Source organism: Puma concolor, chromosome A1, assembly GCF_028749965.1.
Source record: "Puma concolor isolate L17-30 chromosome A1, mPumCon1.1.hap2, whole genome shotgun sequence".
Lineage (NCBI taxonomy): Eukaryota > Metazoa > Chordata > Mammalia > Carnivora > Felidae > Puma > Puma concolor.
This window is the reverse complement of record NC_141667.1, coordinates 135566163-135590922: the sequence shown is the minus strand read 5'-3', so window position 1 is coordinate 135590922 and position 24760 is coordinate 135566163. Positions and strand designations below refer to the sequence as shown.

General features: G+C 38.8%; 1 protein-coding gene across 1 annotated transcript in view; it reads left to right on the top strand.

The window, feature by feature from the left end:
• CCDC192 (coiled-coil domain containing 192) overlaps positions 1-24760 on the top strand; it is a 219107-nt gene that overhangs the window by 47360 nt on the left and 146987 nt on the right. The window contains 2 exon segments of the mRNA XM_086705004.1: positions 12522-12653; positions 14041-14097. Of these exon segments, the coding sequence (XP_086561130.1) occupies positions 12522-12653; positions 14041-14097 (189 nt within the window).

Below are 24760 nucleotides of genomic sequence, written 5' to 3'. Positions count from 1 at the left end.
GTAACCAACATGTTTAAACTATGGCACCTAGGGGTGCCTGGGTGGCTCAGTTGCTTGGTCAGTTAAGCAGCCAACTTTGGCTCAGACCTTGATCTTGTGGTTCGTGAGTTTGAGCCCCATGTCGGGCTCTGTGCTGACTGTGCAGAGCCTGGCGCCTGCTTTGGATTCTGTGTCTCCTTCTCTCTCTCATCCCTCCCCCACTTGCACTCTGTCTCTCTCATAAATAAACATTAAAAATATTAAACTATGGCACCTAATGGCTAGTGTTTAAACCATAGCATCCAATGAGATCAGCTGGAGAATGAGCATAGATAAAGGAGGGAGTTGGGCCCAACACCAAACTCTTAGGTTGCAATATTTAAAGAATTGAAAGGAAAAAAAAATGTTGCCAAGGAAACTGAGAATCAGGAAGAAATCCAGAGAATCATGTCCTGGAAACAGAAAGAGGAGAGTGTTTCAAGAAGTACTTAGATGGAGTACTAAGATGTGTAATATTTTACTGGGAGATTGAATGAGATGGCTAGAAATCTGTGCATTATGTTTGGTAAAATGAGGATCTAGGCAATCTGGACAAGATCAGTGTCAATAGCATAGTGGAGGGCAGAAGGCAATTTAAAAAGAGATTAGGAGAGAAATGTAATTCAGAGTAGTCTTCTTCCCAGCCCCTGGGGAAATTTTTTCCCTGTAGTTTGAGACAGAGAGAAAAAGAAAGAAAAAGAAGGCACGCCAAGGATGGTGAAGTGAGAGAATTCTGAGAATCTACCGTAAGACTCAAGAAGTGCCTCTACTTTCTAGTTAAAAAACCAATTAGTTCTCTTTTTAAGCCAATTTGCATTGGGTTTCTGTAACATGACCAAAAAGGTTCTGACAAATACAGGAATTTGGTGACATATTCGAAACACACACTCAGTACCACTCCCCACCAAAGCAACATCCTTTAGATGTTTTCTTGATTGTGGTCACGGAAGAAAAGGACAATGAACATTCCCAGGGGTCAGAAGCAGACACAAACACATCAGAAACGTTCACTCACTGCACGGCCAGGACAGGCCTTGTTACCTCTAGCCAGTACAAGGTGGTGTTTGCAGTGGCCAGTGACAACTGGACGTCGTTTCTCCTTTTCCATTTTTTTAAAAAGGAGAATTATATTGTAAACACCCTGTTTTTAGGGAGGGTATGTTTTTTATTTAATCTTTAGGTATCATATTATGATGTGTCTCATCTGCATGCGATTGAGGGAAAAATGCACATAATTTGGAGATCTAAATGTGGAACAAATTAAGTAACTTGAAATGACTCTGGGTTATCTCCTTTTGGTGGAAAGGTGAGTGCATTTTAGGATTCATGTAGAACAGATGCATCATATTATGCAGGTACATTCTGGGAAATGCATATGCTTCTGAGCATAATGGTATAATTGTGCTTACCTAACACCTACAGCATGGACTCTAACTGGCCTCTGTTTTTATGTCTACCTTTTCTGGAGAAATGTTTTTCCTGGCTCCAATCTTACAATAATTCTGTGGTTGTCAATCATAGTATTCTTACCTACAGGAAATGATCATTAAGCACATGACCTACGTTCTAATCAATTATGGCACTCCATTTTCCTGGCCATAAAGACTGACCCAGGGGAGGTCACATGAACTAAGATGGGCTAAACAGAGTCCTTTTTCAGTCTGTTACTAGAGGAAAAATTGTCTTACTATTGAGGTCATGAACCTGGAAGGCTTTAGGTAACATTTCTTCCCACTGTGTGAAGAAAGATTGTCTGCACTGGGAAATAATGAGACCAACATAAAGGCACAGCACCAAGATACAGAGGTAAAAAGAGACAGAGTATGATTACCTCATCTGAGTTTGTGGATCTAGTTGTGAGTGAAACAAAAATCTACTTCTGTGTCCCCAGTTATATAAGCCAATAGTTTTTTTTTTTCCTTACAAAAATCGTTGGAAGATTCTAAGAAAGTGACAACAGGGTAGGTAGGCAACTATTTTAAGAAAAGTCATTCTTTTAAGCTATCAATGGACATCTTTTGTTCACGAGAATTACTATTAACATGTTTATATGCTAAAAAGGGTCGACCAGAAAGGGTGAGATAGATAATGCAGAAATGAATGGGGGGGGTGCGCAGTTCAGAAATTACAGGGGTCAAGGCTTTGTGATATAGAAGATGGGCTTCAAAGCCAAGTGAAAGGGCTGGGCTTTGACAAAAGAATATCTTCTCCATTTGTTTAATAAGGATGCTTTTCCCAGTTAAAGTCTTATAATAAGGCCAGCGCAGAAGAGCTGTGCAGAACATAAGTTTATGTGCAAAACATAGGTTTTGAGGTAGAACAGTTCCAAATTGGTTAATTCAGTGGCTCAAGAAAGTCACCAAGAACAGGGGTGCTACCCTTTGCCCCATCATCCTCAGTGTTAACTGTGTCCTAATTCAAGAATTAAATGCAGTTAAAAGATACTGAAAAAAAGAGACATACTTCCTCCCATGGGTCTTTGAAAAAATCTGGTAAAACCCTTTTCCTGGGGCTCCAAGGGCCTCTCCTGGATGGCAGGCTCATGCTTAAAATAATCTTTCATACCTGGGAATGAGACCAATATGGCTGGTTTAGTTTAATTGTGATTCATTCCCTGGAGCTGGACAAGGCCAAGCTTCCCTAAACACATGGCTGCTAGCTAATCCAAATTGGGTGCCTGGTAGCAGGGGATAAATGGGTAAACAACTGTCGGGAAACAGATTAGCAGTGCCTGCTGCAGTAAGGTTCATAGAGTAAGGCTGGTGGGAAGGTGAGGAAGTCGCCATCTGGCAGCTTCTAGTTCTTCAGTAAATTATTGATGAGGAAGCCATTTGGGGTGAGGGGGGAGAGTGGAATTTTGAAGAGAGAGAAAGTAAGAAATGATATTTGAGGAAAGCATAGAGAATCATACTATCTCGGAAAAGAGGAAAGAAAATTTACTAAAAGAAAAATAGAATGATATTTTGATTTCAGGGGAGGGGTACTCAACACCGAGGTTTATGTTCACTACTTTAAAATGAAAACGGTCAATCCAATTTTGTTAATTTTTTCTAATAGCGTTCAAGGAAATGACATAATGCTAATAATTTTCTTGACCACTGAGAGCTAACTAGAAAGTCATTTAATTTTGTGAAAATCAGATAACATCCAATTAACCGTTTTGAAGGATGCAATTCAGTGGCATTTAACGTATTCATAATATTGTGCAAACACTACCTCTCTCAAATCTCAACACTTTTTCTTCACCCCAGAACACTATGTACCTTTTAAATAACTGCTCCCCACAAACCCTCATCCTATCCCCTAGCAACCATAAATTTCCATTCTGTCTCTAAGGATATACCTCTAAGGATATGGATATTCTTGATATTTTGTATGAAAAGGATCATACAGTAGGTGACCTTTTGTGTCTGGCCTCTCTCATCTAGCCTAATGCTTGTGCAGTTCATCCAAGGTATAGCAAGTATCAGTACCTCATTTCTTTCTTTTTTTTTTTTTTTAATTTTTTTTTTCAACGTTTATTTATTTTTGGGACAGAGAGAGACAGAGCATGAACGGGGGAGGGGCAGAGAGAGAGGGAGACACAGAGTCGGAAACAGGCTCCAGGCTCCCAGCCGTCAGCCCAGAGCCCGACGCGGGGCTCGAACTCACGGACCGCGAGATCGTGACCGGGCTGAAGTCGGACGCTTAACTGACTGCGCCACCCAGGCGCCCCCTCATTTCTTTTATGACTGAATAATATTCGTTATATGTCTACAACCCAGTTTCTCTATTCCTTCATCTGTTAATGGACATTTGGTTTCCATCATTAAGCTAGTATGAATGATGTTGCTGTAAAGCATTTGTATACAAGTTTATGGGTAGATGGATGCTCCCACTTCTCTCAGGTGCGTATCTAGAAGTGTAATTGTTAGGTCATATTGGTAATTCTCTAACTTTTTGGTAAACCACCAAACGGGTTCCCACCACAGCTGGACTATCTTATGTTCCCAAAAGCAATGTACAAGGTCCCTGTTTCCCCACATCTTCACCAGTACTTTCCATTTTCCGTTTTTTAAATTATAGCCATCACAGCGGCTTTGAAGTGGAATCTCATTGCAGTTTTGACTTGCACTGAACAATGCCATGCTCTTGAACTTTTTCCTTTTCTTTCTTTTCTTTTCTTTTCTTTTTTGGAATTAGGAAACATTTCCATGTTTTCCCACACAATTATTAACCAAAATTACAAAAGCAGATTTATAAAGTCACATATCAATAACAAAAAAGGAAGGAAATGAAACGTATGACATCTTGAAAATTTCCACTGGGCTAAAACTCTACAGGTGAACTGTGGTTGTGCAACAAGCTGTATTCATTCCTGCATTTTCTCAATAAGTTCTTCCTTATATTTGTTAGAATGATTCACTCTCTTGTTCATCAGTTGAGATTTCCCACTCTTTCTTGACTCAGTTTTGCTAATTTGTGTCTTTTTAAGAATTTTCCCATTTCATCTAGATAATCTAATTTGTTGGCATCCAACTGTTCACAGTACGTTCTCCTAAACTTTTAAATTTCTGTAAGGTTGGTAGAGATGTCCCTACTTTTACTTCTCTTTTTAGTTATTTTTGCCTTTTCTCTCTTTTTAAAAAAGTCAATATACGTAAAGATTTGTCAACTTTGTGGATCATTTCCAAGAACGAACTTTTGGTTTCATCAATTCTATTATTTTTCAATTCTCTGTTTTGTTTATCTCTTCTTAGTCTTTATCATTTGCTCCTTCTACTGGCTTTGGGTTTGGTCTGCTCTTTTTCTTTCAGGTGTGAAGTTAATTTGGTGATTGGATGTGTTTTTTTTTTTTTTTGTTTTGTTTTGTTTTAATGCAGCTGTTTTCAGCTATACATTTCCCTCTGGTACTGACTTTGCTGCATCCCCCAAGTTTTGGTATGTTGTGCTTTTCTTTTCATTGGTCTCTAAGTATTTTCTAATTCGTCTTTTGATTTCTTCTTTGACCTGTTTATTCTTTAAGAATGTGTTGTTTATTTCCTTTCATTTTCAAGGTTTCCAGTTTTCCTCTTGTTAGTGATTTCTACCTTCATTCCATTCTAGTTGGAGAAGGTACTTTGTATAATTTGAATCCTTTTAAATGTACTGTGAATTATTTTATGGTCCAAATGTGGTCTATCCCAGAGAATGTTCCATTTGCACTTGGGAAGAATGTGTATTCTGCTGTTGTTGGGTGAATTCTCGTGTATATGTCTATTAGGTCTACTTAGATTCTAGTGTTGTTCAATTTGATTTCCTTAGATCTTCTGTCTAGACATTCTATCCATTATTAAAAGTGGGGTAGTGAAGTCTTGAACTACTCTATTACTGTTTATTACTAATATTTTCCCTTAAATTTTGTTAATGTTTTTTTTCATATATTTGGGAGATCTGCTGTTTGGTGAATGTATGTATATAATTTTGATTAAGTGGCACTTACCAATATACAATACCCTTCCTTGCATTTGGTAATAATTTTGATTCAGCATTTATTTTGTCTGCCACCCCAGCTCTCTTCTGGCTACTATCTGCATGGAATATCTTTTTTCATCCTTGCACTTAGAACCTATTTGTTTCTTCAAGTCTGAAGTTAGTCTCTTGTAAGCACTGTATAGATGGATCATGTTTATTATCCATTCCACAAATCTCTTTTAATTGGTGGGTCTAACCCATTTACTTTTATTTTTTTTTTCAATATATGAAGTTTATTGTCAAATTGGTTTCCATACAACACCCAGTGCTCATCCCAAAAGGTGCCCTCCTCAATACCCATCACCCACCCTCCCCTCCCTCCCACCCCCCATCAACCCTCAGTTTGTTCTCAGTTTTTAACAGTCTCTTATGCTTTGGCTCTCTCCCACTCTAACCTCTTTTTTTTTTCCTTCCCCTCCCCCATGGGTTTCTGTTAAGTTTCTCAGGATCCACATAAGAGTGAAACCATATGGTATCTGTCTTTCTCTGTATGACTTATGTCACTTAGCATTACACTCTCCAGTTCCATCCATGTTGCTACAAAGGGCCATATTTCATTCTTTCTCATTGCCACGTAGTACTCCATTGTGTATATAAACCACAATTTCTTTATCCATTCATCAGTTGATGGACATTTAGGCTCTTTCCATAATTTGGCTATTGTTGAGAGTGCTGTTATAAACATTGGGGTACAAGTGCCCCTATGCATCAGTACTCCTGTATCCCTTGTAACCCATTTACTTTTAAAGTACTACCGATAATGAAGGATGCACTTCTGCCACTTTACTATTTGTTTTCTATATATCTTACTTCTTTCTTACTCTTAATTACTCCAATGATGCCTTCTTCTGTGTTTGATTTTTCCTAGTATATCATTTTTTTGGTTGTTGTTTTTTGTTTTTAAATGTTCATTTTTGAGACAGTGTAAGTAGGGGAGGTGGTGGGGGGGAACAGAGGATCCAAAGCATGCTCTGCACTGAAGGCCGTGTGCCCAATGCCGGGCTTGAACTCATGAACTGCGAGATCATGACCTGAAATGAAGTCATACACTCAACTGACTGAGCCACCCGGATGCCCCCCTTTTATACCATTTTGATTCACTTTATTTTGTATCTTTTTAATTTATTTGCTCCTATAATGTGTATGTTAATGTGCCTGGTAGTATCCCACAGGTCCCTTAGATCTGTTCATTTATCTTCCTACTTTTCTTTTCCTGCTCCACAGACTGGGAAATTTCAGTTGGTCTACCTTCAAGTTTATTGATTCTATCATCTGCCGCTTCTATCTCCTGTTAAACTCTTCTAGAGAATTTTTCATTTTAACTATTTTTCTTTTCAACTTCAGAATTTCTAATTAGTTTCTTTTTATAATTTCTATCCCTTTTATTCATATCTTCTATCTGCTCATACATCACTCTTCTGATTTTCTTTACTTTTTCTCCTCATTTTTTCTTTCAGCTGTTTGAGCATATTTAACACAGTTAATTTAAAATATTTGAGCAGGGGCACCTGGGTGGCTCAGTTTGTTGAGGGTCCGACTTCAGCTCATGTCATGATCTCGCAGACTATGGATTCAAGCCCCATGTTGGGTTCTGTGCTGACAGTTTAGAGCCTGGAGCCTATTTTGGATCCTGTCTCTCCCTCTCTCTCTATCCTTCCCCCACTCATGCTCTGTCTCTCTCTCAAAAAATAAAATGAACATTAAAACGATTAAAATACTTGTCCAGTAAGTCCAAAATTTCAATGTCTGAGTTTCTTCAGGTACAGTTTTAGTCATTTTTAAATAAATGCACCATACTTAACTATGTGAGGTTTGTAATTTTTCATTGAGAACTAGACAAGTATTGTAATGTGGTAACTCTAGAAATCAGATTCTCCACCCACTCCTCTCTAAGAATTGCCATTGTTGCTTGTTGAAGACTGCAGCTGTATGTTTACTTAGTTTTCCTAATTAATTTTCCAAAGATTATATTTCTTTTCACATGTGGTCACCAAAGTCTCCTGTGCCATTATCTCTGCAGTTAGCCAGTGACCTGACAGAGATTTCTTTCAATGCCAGTCTCTTTCTTCCTCCAGTATTTTCCTGGATGCAGGTGTCCCACTAGACTCCAGAGTTCTGAACTGATTGGCTCTGACAGGTCTTGCCAGCTTAGTAGTTATTTACATGGAAGGATCACCCTGCCATCTTCTGTGAAGTCCAAGTCATTTTGCTTTAATCGCAATCTTGAATACAATTCTAAAATATATCAGTACCCTTTCTTGACTCCATCAGTAAACTGTACCATGGATAAAATTTTACCTTTCTTTCACTTTTAGCTATATTACAATACTTTTATAATGATTTTTTATTTAACTTTGGGGTAAATATTGAAAGTTGAATTTTTTTTTTAGTGGATTTACACAGCCTTGAAGATATGTTGTTGTTCATACTTTTTAAGTCCTTCCTGCCCTCCAAACTTTTTTTTTTTTAATTTTTTTCAACATTTATTTATTTTTGGGACAGAGAGAGACAGAGCATGAACGGGGGAGGGGCAGAGAGAGAGGGAGACACAGAATCGGAAACAGGCTCCAGGCTCCGAGCCATCAGCCCAGAGCCCGACGCGGGGCTCGAACTCACGGACCGCGAGATCGTGACCTGGCTGAAGTCGGACGCTTAACCGACTGCGCCACCCAGGCGCCCCTAAACTTTTTGACACTATTGGTAGAAGAGAAGGGGATCTGCTTGACAAAAAGAGTCAGAGGTAGAAAATGAGCCTCCCAGCATCCTGTGAACCTATGTTCCAGCAAAAGTGGCTAACGAGGGGGCACCTGGGTGGTTCAATCGGTTGGACGTCCGACTTCAGCCCAGGTCATGATCTCACGGTTCATGGATTCAAGCCCCACGTCGGGCTCTGTGCTGACAGCTCAGAGCCTGGAGGATGCTTTGGATTCTGTGTCTCCCTCTCTCTTTGCCCCTTCCCTACTCACACTCTGTCTCTCTCTGTCACTCAAAAATAAATAAACACTGAAAAAAAATTGTTTTAAAAAGTGGCTAGTTAGGATATATGAAGATTAGTCATTTCAAGAACAGATGTCCAGTATTTCTAATCTCTTTTTGTGAGTAGATACTAAGTTGGGCTAAACTTTTTTTCTATCCGTCCCCAAACAAGGTTTTACTCTATAAAACCAAGCCATTCTTATGAAAAAAGAAAAAAAAGAAAAAAAAAAAAAAAAAAAAAAACAAGAAGAAGAAGCAATGACCAAGGTCCCCAGAGTTTTAAAATTCAATTATGGTATTTTTCAGGCTAACTTGGATTTCCTTTTATTTTGATGCCTTTTTTTTTCATCTCATAATTTGAATTTGGATTTAGACAGCATTCTTAAAGCCTTCCTGAATTGAAAATTAGATATTAAAAAGTCCTAAAACATCCATCAAAACAATGGAGTGAAAAAAATGGCAACTAACATCTTGTGATTTAGCAATAGAGCACAATCTTTCAGATGGTGCTAAAATAGAATAATAAAAAAAAAACTCTGATGTATAATTTTCATTTTATTTTATTTTCTTCTCATCTCTTTTCTCTTCTACCCTTTTGGATTATGAGTCCTATTTGATGGGTTATTTTCAAAGGAGACTCAGTATCACCTTATGCAAATGAATAGTTTCATCATTGTAAAATAGAATGCAACAAGAAATGACTAGATCTTGCCCCTAATGTATCCATATATGGAAGAAAGAATACGATCCCTGTATCAGGCTGCTGTGAGGTGATGATACATACATGTGAGATTTAAGTTTATAAAATTAATAAGTGGAATGATCTTAGCAAAGATTGCTCCAGACCAGTTTGAGTGTGTCTTGTATGTTTTGACACAATTCTCCATTCCTCCTTCTGGGGAATTTACAGTCCAGTTTGAACACATATGACTGGAGAAATACTCTGTAAAAACATAGCAACATAGCATATAAAATCCTATTATGGGTACCAAGGTCCTAGTGTCCGTGAGTTGTAGAATTGAGACTAACACATAGATCCCTGACTCCAAGTCAAGATTTCTTAGAGGAAAGCTAAGCCTGAGGTAAATATATCTGAATCAAAGGGATATTGAGACAAAGACCTTTTATAAGAGGGCAAGAAAGAGATGGGGTTGATGTCTATATAAAAAGGAAGCAAGATGTTAGGACAGAATTCTTGAGTTTTAGGAAAAAAAGACAAAAATTTTCTTTCAGGTAAATAGGTAAACATGTGAGAAATAATGCTGAAGGCCGTGTAGTTATTGGAGGGAAAAACCACAGGCCTCATCTTTATAGGCAGCCTTAGAATTAGGGTTGGAAATAATGTAAGACCCAGAGTTGGAGGCAGGCCATTGAAGATCCAAAACCAACCTCTTCTTATTAGCTATGGGCAAGCTAATTCACTCCTAAAAGCATCTAGTTTCTTATTCTTTAAAATGGTTATAATTAATAAAAAATATAAACCAAACTCCTTATAGAGTTTTGAGCATTGGACTAAGGTAGCTTGTGTACAGACAGCACCCAGAATGAGTGGTATGGTGTAACTACCAAATAAATGTTAATTACTGCTGTTTTTCCATAGAATTTACTTATTTGTGGTCAAGAGCATGGGGCTTTGGAATGTGACAGTATATCAGTAGAATGCTTATGGTAGTAAGTAACAGAAAATTCAATTTCTAGATAATAAGGAAACTTATTAGCTCACTATGTGTGAGTCCAAGGTAGGATGTGCTTCAAGATTTGTTGATACAGTATTTCAATAATGTTGGTCACTCTTCCATTCAGAGTGTAGCTTCATTATATACGGGTTTCCTGGATGTTTGTAGGATGGCTACATCAGCATTCATATCTGGTAGGTGAGAGAGAATGCTTCCCCAAATCATCAAAATTCCTGCTGAGCAGTACGACTGGATCACATATCCGCATTTATTAACTGTGGCCAAAGAAAAGCCAGACTCTGACTGTTTAAGACTTTGATTCTTGAACCAATCAGCAGAAAACAGGATGGGATTTTCATGATTCTCAGGTCCCACTTCGAGAGCTGGGGTCAAATTTGGGCTTTAGGGAATCAGACCCAGTGTCCACTAGTGAAAACCTGGGTTGTAACACATAACTCGCTATGTGCTTGGGCAAGTTACACAACTTTACTAAACTTAGTGAATTCCTTTATCTGAAAAAGGGGAATGAAGATTAATTCAGATACACAAATAATAATGAAAACAAAAGGTTCTGCAGAAGGCTTGGTGTATAGTAAATACCCAGTAAATTGTTAGGGTCATTACTATTATTCAACTGCATACTTTCATATTACATAATAGTTTTAAAATTCTCTGCCTTTCTGGGTAAAGTGTAAGCTTTTTGAGCATATAAGCAATGTCACTCTCATTTTTTACCTTTGAAGGCTTACTTTTAATAGATACCCAACATATTTCTATAACAAATGAGTGAATAAATGAGTGTTGAATGAATGAATAAAAGCTTGAAAATAATAGAAGGCAGATATAAAAGAAAGACAACCAGATGGGAACTGGATGAGTTATAAGTCAGGTAGAATATGGGAACAAAATTGACCAATCTGAGAAAGGCTGTATTTGAGAGAAAGAAAATGCCAGATGTAGAGAGGTCTTTTCCCTAAACACTAGAGTGGCTGTAGGAAGTGAACCGAATACAGTTTGAGTTTAGGGTAACCAGCTCAAAGGTGCTGTGATGTCTTCAGACACTGTGTTTTACAGTTTGATAAATATTTGAATAAGACTTTTATCAATACTGTAATCTAGAGGAGGTAGAAGAAATAATAATAATAATAATAATAATAATAATAATAGCTACTAAGTACAGGAAATATTTCAAGCATTACTCTACATAAACTCATATAATCCTCAAAACAAACCTGTGAGTTAAGTACTATTCTTTTCATCCCCGTTCCCATTTAGAGATTGGAAAATCAAGCCCGTAGAAACTGAGAAACTTGCCTCAATCACATAGTGTTTAGCCATTACACTCTGTACTGTGTAATAAAATAGAAGGGTGCCTGGAACAACCAGGCTACATCTCCAAGCTATCATGTACTCGGTTGAAATTTGTCACTGTCCATGAGGAGCCCAACAGGTCTCCAAGGTCACTGAGAGCTGAGAGGCACAGCCAACAGTTCATGACATATGTGTTCCCTCTGGCTCTCACATTGTGCTTTTATAATCTCCAGAACATAACAGAATGGCTGCGAAGCACCAACTGAACAAATAATTGCAAGTGAATGATTGTGTGGATCAATGCCACTTTATATATGACGTTCCCACTTTATTTCCGTGATGGAGCAACTTCTTTAGGCTTCCCCATTTGGTAAATATCTTTAAAAACTTACTGCGCTTTTCAAGATGAGACAGCATGCTTCACAAGAATTTTTGGAATAGTATGAAAGAGATACTTAAAGGTAATTCATGCCTCCAAGGACACACTGGGAACTGGAATGAATACAAGGTGTGTGTCCCTTTCCAGAGACTCTCAGAATTGTTGCTGAGCTGTAGAAAAAATGCACAATAAGCTGTCTGAATGAAAGGAAATGCTAGTCCAGGGGCTCTCCAAGGGAATTTTTCCTCAAGAGGAATCTACAAACAGTAAAACAAAGCTCATCATCCTTAGACATTTTCTAGTGATGGTTTAGCCTAGATCTACCTCCAATCAGATCTTAAAAACAGTACAGATTTCACATGTAAAAACAAAGTACATTCTTGAAACATAAAAGGGTGAACATTGAGGTTGTTGCATTAGAAATCTCTCTGCCTGTTGTAATTATGTAGTCTCATCTCTTGCCCAGAAAGATCTCTATTACTAAATATAAAGTCAACATTATTTCATTTTCTCTCTATACTAATCTTTTTCAGCTATGAGGAATATTCCAGAAGCCATTTTCATGTTTAATAGGTATTGGTGGCAGGTAATTCATGTATCAATTAGACTTTTGAAAGGAGCTTTAAAAAATCACTGGACTTACATGCCCTTACAAGAAATGTCTTTAGCTTGCAGCCTCTGAAGGAACAAAATCAAAACTGCTTGAGCAAGTTTCCTGGCTGGAGGAAAAACTAGGGGCTCTGGATCATAAGGAAGACAGTGGTGAGCCATACGAAAAAATGGTTCTTGCAAAAGACCAGGTAGGTTGGAGAAGAAAAAAATAATGTCTATCTCAAAAAGTTACCTAAACTTCTATTTTTTTTTTTTAATTTTTTTTTTCAACGTTTTATTTATTTTTGGGACAGAGAGAGACAGAGCATGAACGGGGGAGGAGCAGAGAGAGGGAGACACAGAATCGGAAACAGGCTCCAGGCTCTGAGCCATCAGCCCAGAGCCAGACGCGGGGCTCGAACTCACGGACCGCGAGATCGTGACCTGGCTGAAGTCGGACGCTTAACCGACTGCGCCACCCAGGCGCCCCGTAAACTTCTATGAAATGACAATTCTGCAGTCATTTCTGGCTAGGTTGGAAATTCAAATTTCAGTTCAAGATGGTAAATAATCTTTGTGTCGGCTAAATAGAACTACTCCCTGATGAATATTCACGTATAATAATTAATTTTGTTAGTAGCATCTTAAAAGTTTGTTTGATATGTATCCTTTGAATCATATTATATGAATACGCTATTTCTTTTGTAAGTGGTATTAACTATGCAAATGTCTCCTCATTAAAAAAAATATTTCAATGTTTATTTATTTTTGAGAGACAGAGAGAGACAGAGGGTGAGCGGAGAGAGGCAGAGAGAGGGAGACACAGAACCCAAAGCAGGCTCCAAGCTCCTAGCGCTCAGCACAGAGCCTGACAGGGGGCTCGAACCCACAAACAGGAAATCATGACCTGAGCCAAAGTCGGACGCTTAACTGACTGAGCCACCCAGGTGCCCCAAATGTCTCCTCGTTTTTAAGGTTGAACTTAGTCAAGGAATAGTTTCTTTCAGTGTAGTAAAATGAGTGGATCAAAAATTTGGCATATGCTTTAATCAATTATTTTATAAAAAGTTATTAATCTCTGAATCTCTGGGCATTTACATAAATTTTTTTCTTGGTCAACTCAAATGGGTTTGTAACTACCTTTGAGATATCTATCTATCTATCTATCTATCTATCTATCTATCTATCTATCTATCTCTATATATATTCACATAAAAACATATGTATATGTTACAAAGACAGTATCAGACCCATCTGATACTATATATATATATATATATATATATATATATATATATATATATATGTATGTATATATGTTATAAGACAGGTTGGCATTACCTTCTGTACATCAAGGAAACATTATTTTCCTACTCATTTCCTAAGTCTTAACATATTTGTGTTCTTTGTTGGTGGGCTCTTCATAGAATCAAAGTGAGATAGGGATGGGAGCGAGGATTTCTCAATGATGATTTCCAAAGCACCTAGCTGAGACAGCGCTGCCATTCACAGGATTTGAGAACTGGCATATATCTGAAATACTTTATATTAGACGAAGAGTTATACATTTTGTTTCTAAACGTGTCTCCTTTTCAGTGCATTGAGAAATTACAAGCTGAAGTGAAAGCTTCCCAGGAGCAACTTACAGCCCATGTAAGTGTTTTTCTCCTTTTTTTTTTTAATCCCTTAATTTATACCACTGTTACCCTGGGAATGAAGGGTAATTCCTCAGAAGTTAAAACCATGGTCTTCTTGCTGCTAACCAAATCACCAGGCTAAAAATCAGTATTGTTATTGCCTCTACAAAGTTGCTTTCCGTAAGTAGAATTCTGATTTATGCTCAGGATAAAAATTACAAAACTTATCTCTCACATACAACCAGATGGTCTAATCGGGTACCATCAGGATAAGAGAACCAGAAACCAAGGGTAGAAAGACATGGAAACCAGGCTAGTGGAGTGAGTGAATGGAAGTGGAAATGACTGGCACATCGAATACACGCCTAGAAGAGTGCTTCTTAAACTTCAGTATGTAAGAATTACTTAGAAAACACTTAGAAACAAATTGCCTGGACATTCTGTTTTCTGCATGCCTAGGATATGACCTGAGAATTGACAATTCTAGACGATGCCACATTCAGGTAATGCTGATGCTGCCAATTTTGGACCATATTACAAGCAGCACTGCGTTACATGTATTCATTCTGCCCAAGTCTTGTGATTTTTAGGCAAATGACCATATAAACAAATCAGGTACACAACTGTTCATTTTCCCTGCAAGTACTCCCCTGAGGGAGACTCTATGAACTCCTAGGGTATATTTCACTGATATTTTAGCCTATCTTCATGCAGAGAGCAACTAACGAACATCTGCCACAATACCCTTGTGTGTTCACACACATAAACCAGCTGTCACCCTGCCTCTTTCCTTTCCCAAGGATCTGAACAATCCCGATGCCTTACACCTTTCCTCAAAGACTCGCTCACCTTCTTTTCAGCAATCTCCTCTATTTATCTTGGGTGCTGAGAGATGACTTTTTCTTAAAGTATATTTATTTTGAGAGAGACAGAGAGAGTACAAGTGAGGATGGGGCAGAGAGAGAGGGAGAGAGAAAATCCCAAGCAGGGTCCTGAGGGGTCAGTGCACAGAACCTGTCACTGGGCTCCAACTCACGAACTGTGAGATCACGATCTGAGCTGAAATCAAGAGTCAGATGCTTAACAGACTGAGTCACCTAGGCGTCCCAGGGGGGATGACTTCTTGATCAAGAACATTGGCCAGCCAGGGGCGCCTGGGTGGTTCAGTCAGTTAAGCTTCTGACTTTGGCTCAGGTCATGATCTCATGGTTCATGGGTTTGGACCCTGCATTGGGCTCTGTGCTGACAGCTCAGACCCTGGAGTCTCCTTTGGATTCTGTGTCTCCCTCTCTCTCTGCCCCTGCCCCACTCACACTCTGTCTCTCTTTCCCAAAAATAAATAAACATTAAAAAAATAAAAAAACAATGGCCAGTCATGTTAAATGGCCAATTGGAACAACAAACTTTTCAGACCCATGTGAGACCTGAGGGGCTACAGTCCAGAAGTCCTGCAGAAAAAGACTGCAAAATAACAAATTCTGGTCACCATCCCTTTGAAATTTGAAATGAGCTAATCAGGATAAAATCACAGTAAATGCCTTTTTTTTTTTTTTTTTCTGGGATAGACAAAAGCTAATCTGCTTTTAGCTCTGACCTCAGAATGTCTTTCGGCCTTGTATGTCCAACTGACCAATAGTGAAAATGATTAAAGCCTGCATTTGTGACATGGTGACATATTCAAACACAAGTATATCTCATTAGCTCAGTGTTCTGTTGCAGATGCCTCCCCCAACTGACCCTGAGGGTGACAGATAATTACTATTGCCAGAGGATGTCTCCTCATGCCAGATTGATACCTACAGCCATTCGCCCAGGGTGGGTTGAGTTCAGAAATTTTTTAAGGAGAGCAGATTGTTCACTAAGGTTCTGATATTAGCTTCCAGCATCTCTTCATGAAAAGCTGATTAAAGAAACATAGTCACAGATGCCTTCAGGTAATTCCTGTGGTGTCTTCCTCCATTGCCTAGCTTCTGCAGATTCTATTCCTGTACCATGCTGTTCCTGGCCCAGGTTTGTCTGAACTGGGATTTCTTTCTTGTATTAGAGTATTAACATCAACAACTGAGATCTCTTCTGTGTAAGTGCTCCATGTTCAGATTTTAATAGAGCAGTGTGATCACAGAAGCTTTGCTTCAACTCATCAAGAAGATTTAAATGAAAATATTAGTTAATAGTGTTTATTGAGAGTAGATTATGTGTCTAACTGTGTGGTACATGCTTCACCTATTTTCTATTTTAAATCTTGACACAACCCAACAAGGTGGGCATTATTTTCAGGTAATAAAACTGAATATTCAAGCTTAGATCACTTGTCACACATGTCAATTCTGAAACCCATGCTTTTGCTATTACAGTTTGCTGTCTTTCCAAATTATGTTCTCCACATGCCATTTCACATATCAAATGGTGTTTATAGAGGTTCTTTCTGCAATCTTCCTTCTCTCTCCATTCACTCTGAGTGATTCATCAGTTCATAATGCTTCAACTCTCACTTCCATGCAAATAAACAACCCCACCACCCCCAACAAATTCTTTCTATCTTGATCATCCCCTAATTACACCTCCTTAGTGCTGTAATGAGCATTTCTTAAGACAGTGTTCCTGAAAATAACATTCCAAATGATGTTAAGAGGTATTCTGGAAAATAAATGGGAGAGACATTGGAAATGAAGTTAAATTAGATGGGTTTAGTGGCTGTAAGACTTACCAGTGTATAATCAATCTTAAAGAAAGGGCAATAGTATGTTGTTTTCCAATGACCATAAATGCTGTTTTAATCACACAAGTTTGGAGACTGCTAGCATATTGCATCAAATTAAAGCACTGTGCTTGCTAAATATGACTTGAATATCTTGCTGACACCCTAGGCTCAGCATATACAAAGTCAAATTTATCATCTTCTAATCCTATCTCTTAAATGTGCCCCTCTTTTTGTAAACCTAGTCACTGCAAATAATATCGCACGACTGTAATTTATTCTAGATCCAAACTACCAAACAGTATTAAAATCCTACCTTTCTCTGTCTTCATTCCACATTTAGTTAGTCGTCAGGCTGTGAGTATGTTTCTAAAAGTTATCTCACTTTTTTGTCTGCTCTGCCATCATACTGCCCTATCTCTAACTCTTCACGATCATCTTATATCTTACTGCTATGGACCCCACATTATTAACATATTCGAGTTCAGGACCTCCCACTGTTCCTCACCACAACCCAAATCACCACGTAGCCCTCTTGCTTTCACACCATCAAGTTCAGTTTGCAGAGGAGAGAAAGGATAAAATCCATGTGTGAGTCTGCGGGGTGGGGGCAGAAAACCAAACAGAGCCAAAGAGTAACACTGAAAGGGAGGATGAAACCTTTTGGTGTACCAGAGAAGAGAACAGGGAGTGAAGGACCAAGGTGGTAGAATGGAACTCTGTAGATGGGGAAGGGTCCTTCTGGAATAGGACACTGGAAGTTTCTTGGAAGTTTTAATATTGAGAATACAGTATTATTAATAGCAAGAATACATTATTCAAGTATGAACTTGAATCGCCCTGTTCGGGAGTCATGCGTAAAGTGTGGAATGTCTGTTCAGACCGTACCTCCTAAACATAACACTACTGTAGGATATGATCATGTAGTAGTCCACTGGCTTCCCTGCCTCTGCTCTGAATGAGGTTTCCAAAGGACCATCCCTACCCCCTCGTCTCCCTCTTTCTTTCCCCAACCTCTCTCTGCCTCCCACTGAATGAGCCAATAAAATGGCACTGCTGTCTCTCTTTACACATCGCATGTCAGGGTGCCCTGTGAGTTTGCTCTCTGTGTTGTCTTGGTTTTGGACTATCCTTCCCTCTGCTCTTTATCCAAATAATTCTTACTCTTCTTGCAAGACTGATATCAGGGATTAAGCTCTCCCTTGGCCCCCAGAAAACCTTCTCTGGGCTCCGACAGCCTCTTGTATATACATCTATTTTAGCTCAAAATACTACTTTTTATTGACATTATCTGTTGGTATTTCTGTCTCCTACTAGACTTGAAGGTCACTGAGGGCACCATCAAGAATGGTTCTCTGCATCCATTATCTCAAGTAGAGGGCCAGGCACATTGCAGCCACTCAATACATTTGCTAAAGTCAATTGAATTTTTCTCTAATCATGTAATTTCCCCTATTCCAAAGCCTAGAGTAAGACAATGGTCGCCCATGACTCCAGAACAAAGTCCATCCTCCTGACCGTGGCATTTATCACACTGAAAATGAGAGCGTGTCCCCTTTTCCTTCCTGCTCTGTATCACACATCTATGACTCCCAGGAATGCCCATGCACTCCTGCCCTAGGGGTTCTGCTCATGGTTTCTCTCTGCCTGGAATGTCTGTCCCCACCAACAATTTTAATGAAGAGTGACAGATTTTCCCCATTCTTCATCAAAATTTTTCCTTTCAGGAAGTTTCTCCTGACCATCAAACCAGAAGTAATCTCCCTTTCTTTGGCACTTTCACAGCACATCTCTACACTTCTTTTTTGTTACTTGTCACACTATGGCCCACAAGAGAATAGAGTGATGAGCTAGCTCTTCCCCAAGACTGTGAGCTCCTGGAGAACAGGGAGCAAGTCTGTTTATCTTTATGCTTTGCATAGTGTCTGGCTCAATGCCTTGTTCATATTTCACTGAAGTGAATTACTGAAATGGCTAAATTAAAAATAAAGTGATTTTGGCATTGATAGGAGCCTGCTTTGAAATTGTATTTCTTAAAAAAATGCCAGTTACATAAGGTGCTACTGTAATCTGAAATTGATACTTTCAAGGTGTAACATGGATGGGACAAAAGGTAATGATATCTTAGAATGGAAATAGAATGAAAAAGCAGCAGCAAAAGTAAACACCATTCTGGGAAACCCCTATTTCAAAAGAAGTAAAAAGAACACCTAAAGGAAATGATGATCTTTACATGAAAAGTAACAACCTTGGGGCCTCCTTTTATTCAGAGTTCACTTGTCTAAAACCCAAGAGTTGAACTATATTTTTGTGTAATTAAATTCACAGCTATAAAATGGAGAGAAGACAGAAGCCTAAACATTTCCGACTGAGTTGTCACTGCTAATATTTTGAAGATTAAAATCTCATCTCGTTAACTTTATGTAGTTACAGCTTATACTTCTCAAAGATTACAAACTGTCATGAGTGCACACATAGGTACCTACTCAGAGGCACCCACAGGGCTAGTCTTCCCAAGGTGTTTTATCAAACCTTCCCACACGATTACTTATCTGTTTAGAAACCTACATAGGATTAACAAATATTTGAAGCAAATGTTTATAACTGCTCAAAGGTATTTGTTCATGTTAGGGCAATTTGAGCCAGGACTAAGTATCTTAAGGAAGAATATCCTTTTAAAATGAATGTCTTCCAAATTGTTGAATCCATTGCTTCACTATTTTTAGTATTTGAGAGTATAAGTAGTCATCCTTGTCTATCCACTCTGTCATTGATGCCCTGAATATCTGCAGTAACCCAGAGGTTTGCCCCTTTGCCTTACTTCCATCTCAATGGCCTGCCCATCTCCTGATCTGGTTACTCCCCAGACCTGACCATGGCTAAAAGTTCTACAACATTCAATGGGATTATTTCAAAAAGAGAAATCTGGCTAACTGGGAAATAGACACTTGAGTGTTATGTTATTTTTAATACTATCTTGTATGCTTGAAATATTTCCAATAAACTAAAAGAGTTAAGAATATCTAGAAGAAGGAACCATTCCAATGAACTGTACAGCATGATTCAAGCTGTAAGTTAGATGAGTGTGTCTTTGAAAACAGAAGCTCCTGATCTATAGTTCCTGAGGACATACTTAAACCTGGAAGCAATGGTCGTGAAGCTCAGAGTCAGGAAAATAAAGCATGGGGTGGGGGGTGCCAACATGAGTACTTAAGAGAATTTTCCTGAAGACTTTATTTCATTTCTTCCTTTCCTCCAGTAAGGAAGCTATCAACTACTTTCTAAGAATCTACAGGAGTCCTCAGGTTAGATCAAGTGCAAACTCCTCTTCCCTAGAATTCCAGGCCCTCTGTTAATTGATCTTTTCCTACTGTGATAGAAGACATGGACTGTTTTCATTATTAATGTTGTTTCTTGGCTACATGAGCATACATTAACATCTTTGGAAACAGTACCCTGATATCCCTTTCAGCTGTGTCCCTTCCATGATGCACCGTCTTGGAACTGTAATTCAAAGTACCCTATCATCTAGTAGCTGAGGAGTGGGCATGTTCTCTAAGCCAATTGGATTCTGAATATTAATTCAGGTGAAGCAAGAGACGAAGAACATTTGGAACTAATAGATCCTACCAGAGATGCCCAGGCATCATGATGAAAGGGTTTGTGCTGTTGGGACCAGAATTGTTCTAGTTCCAGTCTACTTATGAATCTGATTCCTGTCCATTTTAGGAACCATCCAACAATCATAATTAGCTTAAGGGAAATTCCCTTTTCCTTTAAACTTGTGAGAATCAGATCAGGGTTTTAGAGGTGAGAAGCTGTAATTCTTATGCTGTCCATGCAGTTCTCAAAGAGTGGTCCCTGGACTAGATTCATCAGACTCACTGGTACTTGTTTGAATTGTGAATTTTGAGGCCTCATCTCATACCTCCAGAACCAGAAGCAATGCGAGTGTGATCCAGCAGTATGTATTTTTAAAGTATTACCAGTAATTGTGATGATGGCTGATGTCTGAGAAGTGCTGTATTGTCCAGTAAAACCCCCACTTCCAGCCTAGACCCTCTGTTCTTACCAAAACCATGGGTCCTGACTAGCATCTTGTTGTTGGGGTTCAGCTTCTCTGTCCTCATGTTCCTGATTCTAAGAAACATCTCCAGGCCTGATTCTTAGTACAGCAAGCTGGGAATGTGGCACACTGGACATGTTTCTTCAAATGATGAGCCAAACAGAAACAGTCTCCCTGCTCTTCTCAACCAAAGCCCAGACTTCCATGTACTCTAAAATATCACTTCATTCCTGAAGTTTGTCATGACTAATGCTATGATAAAGTGACAGTAATGAATAACAGCTTCGAGTCATTTAACAATTTATAGTTTCCTAAATGCTCCCACCACATTATGTCATTTATTTTTCACAACAATCCTGTGAAGCAGGCATTACTACTCTTCTATCAGATGAAGAAAGTGAGAGTCAAAGACAGTAAGAAGCCTGCTCACAGCCAACAGTTAGTAGGTAGCAAAGCAAACACTCGAATTATAGATATTTTGACTCTAGGACCCCTGTTTCATAAGTTTGATTTCACTATTGATTGATTGATCTATTGATTGAGAGAGAGAGAGAGAGAGAGAGAGAGAGAGAGAGAGAGAGAGACAGAGAGAGAGTGAGCACACACACACAAGTACATGAGCAGAGAAAGGCCAGAGGGAGAGGGAGACGGAGAATCCCAAGCAGATTCCATGCTCTCAGTACGGAGCCCCACGCAGGGCTCAATATCATGAACTGTAAGGTCATGACTTGAGCTGAAATCAAGAGTCAGATACTTAACTGACTGAGCCACCCAGGCAGCCCTAATTTCACTTTTTTTCACTTTTAATTCAGAATTTTTGCTGAATACGTATGCACATACACATAAGCCAGTGTGTCAACAAATTGGTTTTTATGATCTTTTAACTTTATTGTACTCTATAGACCTCGTGGCTGTTAATCACCCTGAGGGACTTTGGTAGTAGGATCTAATGGTGCCCTACCTGAAGCCAATGAGGAATGGGGAAATTCTTGCCCTATGAGCCATTCTTTTAGAGGCAGACATGTTTATCAAAATGGAAGATCCCTCAGTGATTATTTATGAACACAACATGGCTCCATGTGTGATAAGTCTCAGGAATATTTTTATTGCATTAGTTGATTATATTTTACTCAACCCCTCTCTACAGTCTACCTTCTTTGGTTAGTTTGTCTGGAATGGATGACTATTTGGCCCCTCATTTGAACCCTGTATGTGGTTATTCCATGGTTCATCTCCTATATGCTTGATCTGGAGAGGATAAAAGAGAAGAATAACAGAGGCTTTCAAATCCCATTGGTGAGTGTTACTGCCAAACTTCTCTGAGGACTTGGAAGAGGAAAGGGTTTGAGCTCTCATTTCATACCAGCAAGTTGCTCATAACTTAGAATTGGTGCTCTCTGAACTGTGAGCCATTTAGCAGACCTGGCCCAGTAAGACGTGGCTAAATAGCTAATTTCTAGCATACTGACAAGGCAATATTCAAAATAAAACTTTGGAACTCTATCAGGATCTTATTAAACTTATCTCTCTCTCTTTTTTTTTAATTTGGCCTAGAAATCCAAGGCACAATAAATTACTGTGGGAGGCACTAATCTTAGCTGTTGGATCTCCTAGTGAGGGCAGATGCAGGCACATAGACCTATGGCATGAATTTGGTCAATCACATCTTCCAAGCCTAGATTCTGGCCAACACCCAGGAGGTTCACTTTCTCCTCAACCAGATTTGCATGCTGTTTCTTCATTTTCTATAGATGATGACTAAGTTTAAGCTGAATAAACACCCAAACCACCCTAGCTCTTTAGGACCATTGCATGTGCCTGATCTTTGTCTAGCCACCTAACTGGACACAGAGTATAGTCCTTTCACTTTTTTGTGAATATTTATTAGTTACCTATGCATTTCTTCAAGTACTTATTTTGGTGCCTTACTTGATAATCACAGGCTTCTCACACCAACATTTTATTAAAGGAATGTACAAATTTTAGAGTCCCAAATATTCTAGTACAGATCATTATTATAATCTCCATCTGCTTGTCAAAAAAATCAAATTAGAGTGGCACCTGGGTGGCTCAGGAAGTTAAGTGTCTGACTCCTGATTTCAGCTCAGGTCATGATCCCAGGGTCATGGGATCAAGCCCTGTGTCAGGCTCCACTCAGAGTGTGGAGCCTGCTTAGGATTCTCTTTCTCCCTCTCTCTCTGCCCTTTCCTAACTCTCTCTCTCTCTCTCTCTCTCTCTCTCTCTCTCAAAACAAATAAATACACATTTTAAAAACTTAAAAAGAATCAAATGAGAATAGTGCAAGATTATTCACAGCATTTTCCCCCTTTTGATTCTGAGCTGCATTAACCTAGCCATTAATGCTCACACAGAACTCATCCTATACTATTGATAAAAGACTCTAATACAAGTAATATTTTAATCATTTTTTTCTTAAGAATTAAAACCACTTAAGATTTAAGATGAGTATCATGCCCTCCCACTGTAGAGAAAAGAAAGATAAGCTATCGTTATAGATCATGAGGGCAGTTTAAAAGGTCCTATTATCTGTTTCCTGCCAGAGACAAGGGTAGTAATGGAGAACTAGGCACTGGGCTTGAAGGACCTGACAAAGGTTCCGCAAGTTCTGTTCTTCTTATTTGTGGTAAGAAGCTAATAACATTACTTAGCTTCACAGGGTGCTTTAAGAAGGTATACAAATGTGTGAAGTGGGGTGATACACAAGAAACAGCAATGTGCCTGACACATACAAAGGTTCAAAAAATTTATTAAAAGTTATTACAAAATGAACTGTTTCAGTAAAACTGATCCACAATTTTTATAGGGTTGTGGTTAATAAACTTATGGAATAAAGTACCTCATATTAGCCTACATTCAGTTTATTTTATAGGAAGTTAAAGAGAAAATTACTTTCTGAAGACAATCTTACATCCTATCAACATTTATTCAGCTCATTTCTTCCCCTGGTGAATGTCTTTTTAAGCCTTGGGTAGAAACATCTCCTTGTAATTTTTCTGTTTCTCTGTCTTTATCCAACATGATAAATTTCTTTTTTTTTTTTTTTTTTAATATATGAAAATTATTGTCAAATTGGTTTCCATACAACACCCAGTGCTCATCCCAAAACGTGCCCTCCTCAGTACCCATCACCCACCCTCTCCTCCCTCCCACCCCCCATCAACCCTTAGTTTGTTCTCAGTTCTCAACAGTCTCTTATGCTTTGGCTCTCTCCCACTCTCACCTCTTTTTTTTTTTTTTTTTTGTTCCCCTCCCCCATGGGTTTTTCTTAAGTTTCTCAGGATCCACATAAGAGTGAAACCATATGGTATCTGTCTTTCTCTGTATGGCTTATTTCACTTAGCATCACACTCTCCAGTTTCATCCACGTTGCTACAAAAGGCCATATTTCATTTTTTCTCATTGCCACGTAGTACTCCATTGTGTATATAAACCACAATTTCTTTATCCATTCATCAGTTGATGGACATTTAGGCTCTTTCCATAATTTGGCTATTGTTGAGAGTGCTGCTATGAACATTGGGGTACAAGTGCCCCTATGCATCAGTACTCCTGTGTCCCTTGGATAAATTCCTAGCAGTGCTATTGCTGGGTCATAGGGTAGGTCTATTTTTAATTTTCTGAGGAACCTCCACACTGCTTTCCAGAGCGGCTGCACCAATTTGCATTCCCACCAACAGTGCAAGAGGGTTCCTGTTTCTCCACATCCTCTCCAGCATCTATAGTCTCCTGATTTGTTCATTTTGGCCACTCTGACTGGCGTGAGGTGATACCTGAGTGTGGTTTTGATTTGTATTTCCCTGATAAGGAGCGACGCTGAACATCTTTTCATGTGCCTGTTGGCCATCCGGATGTCTTCTTTAGAGAAGTGTCTATTCATGTTTTCTGCCCATTTCT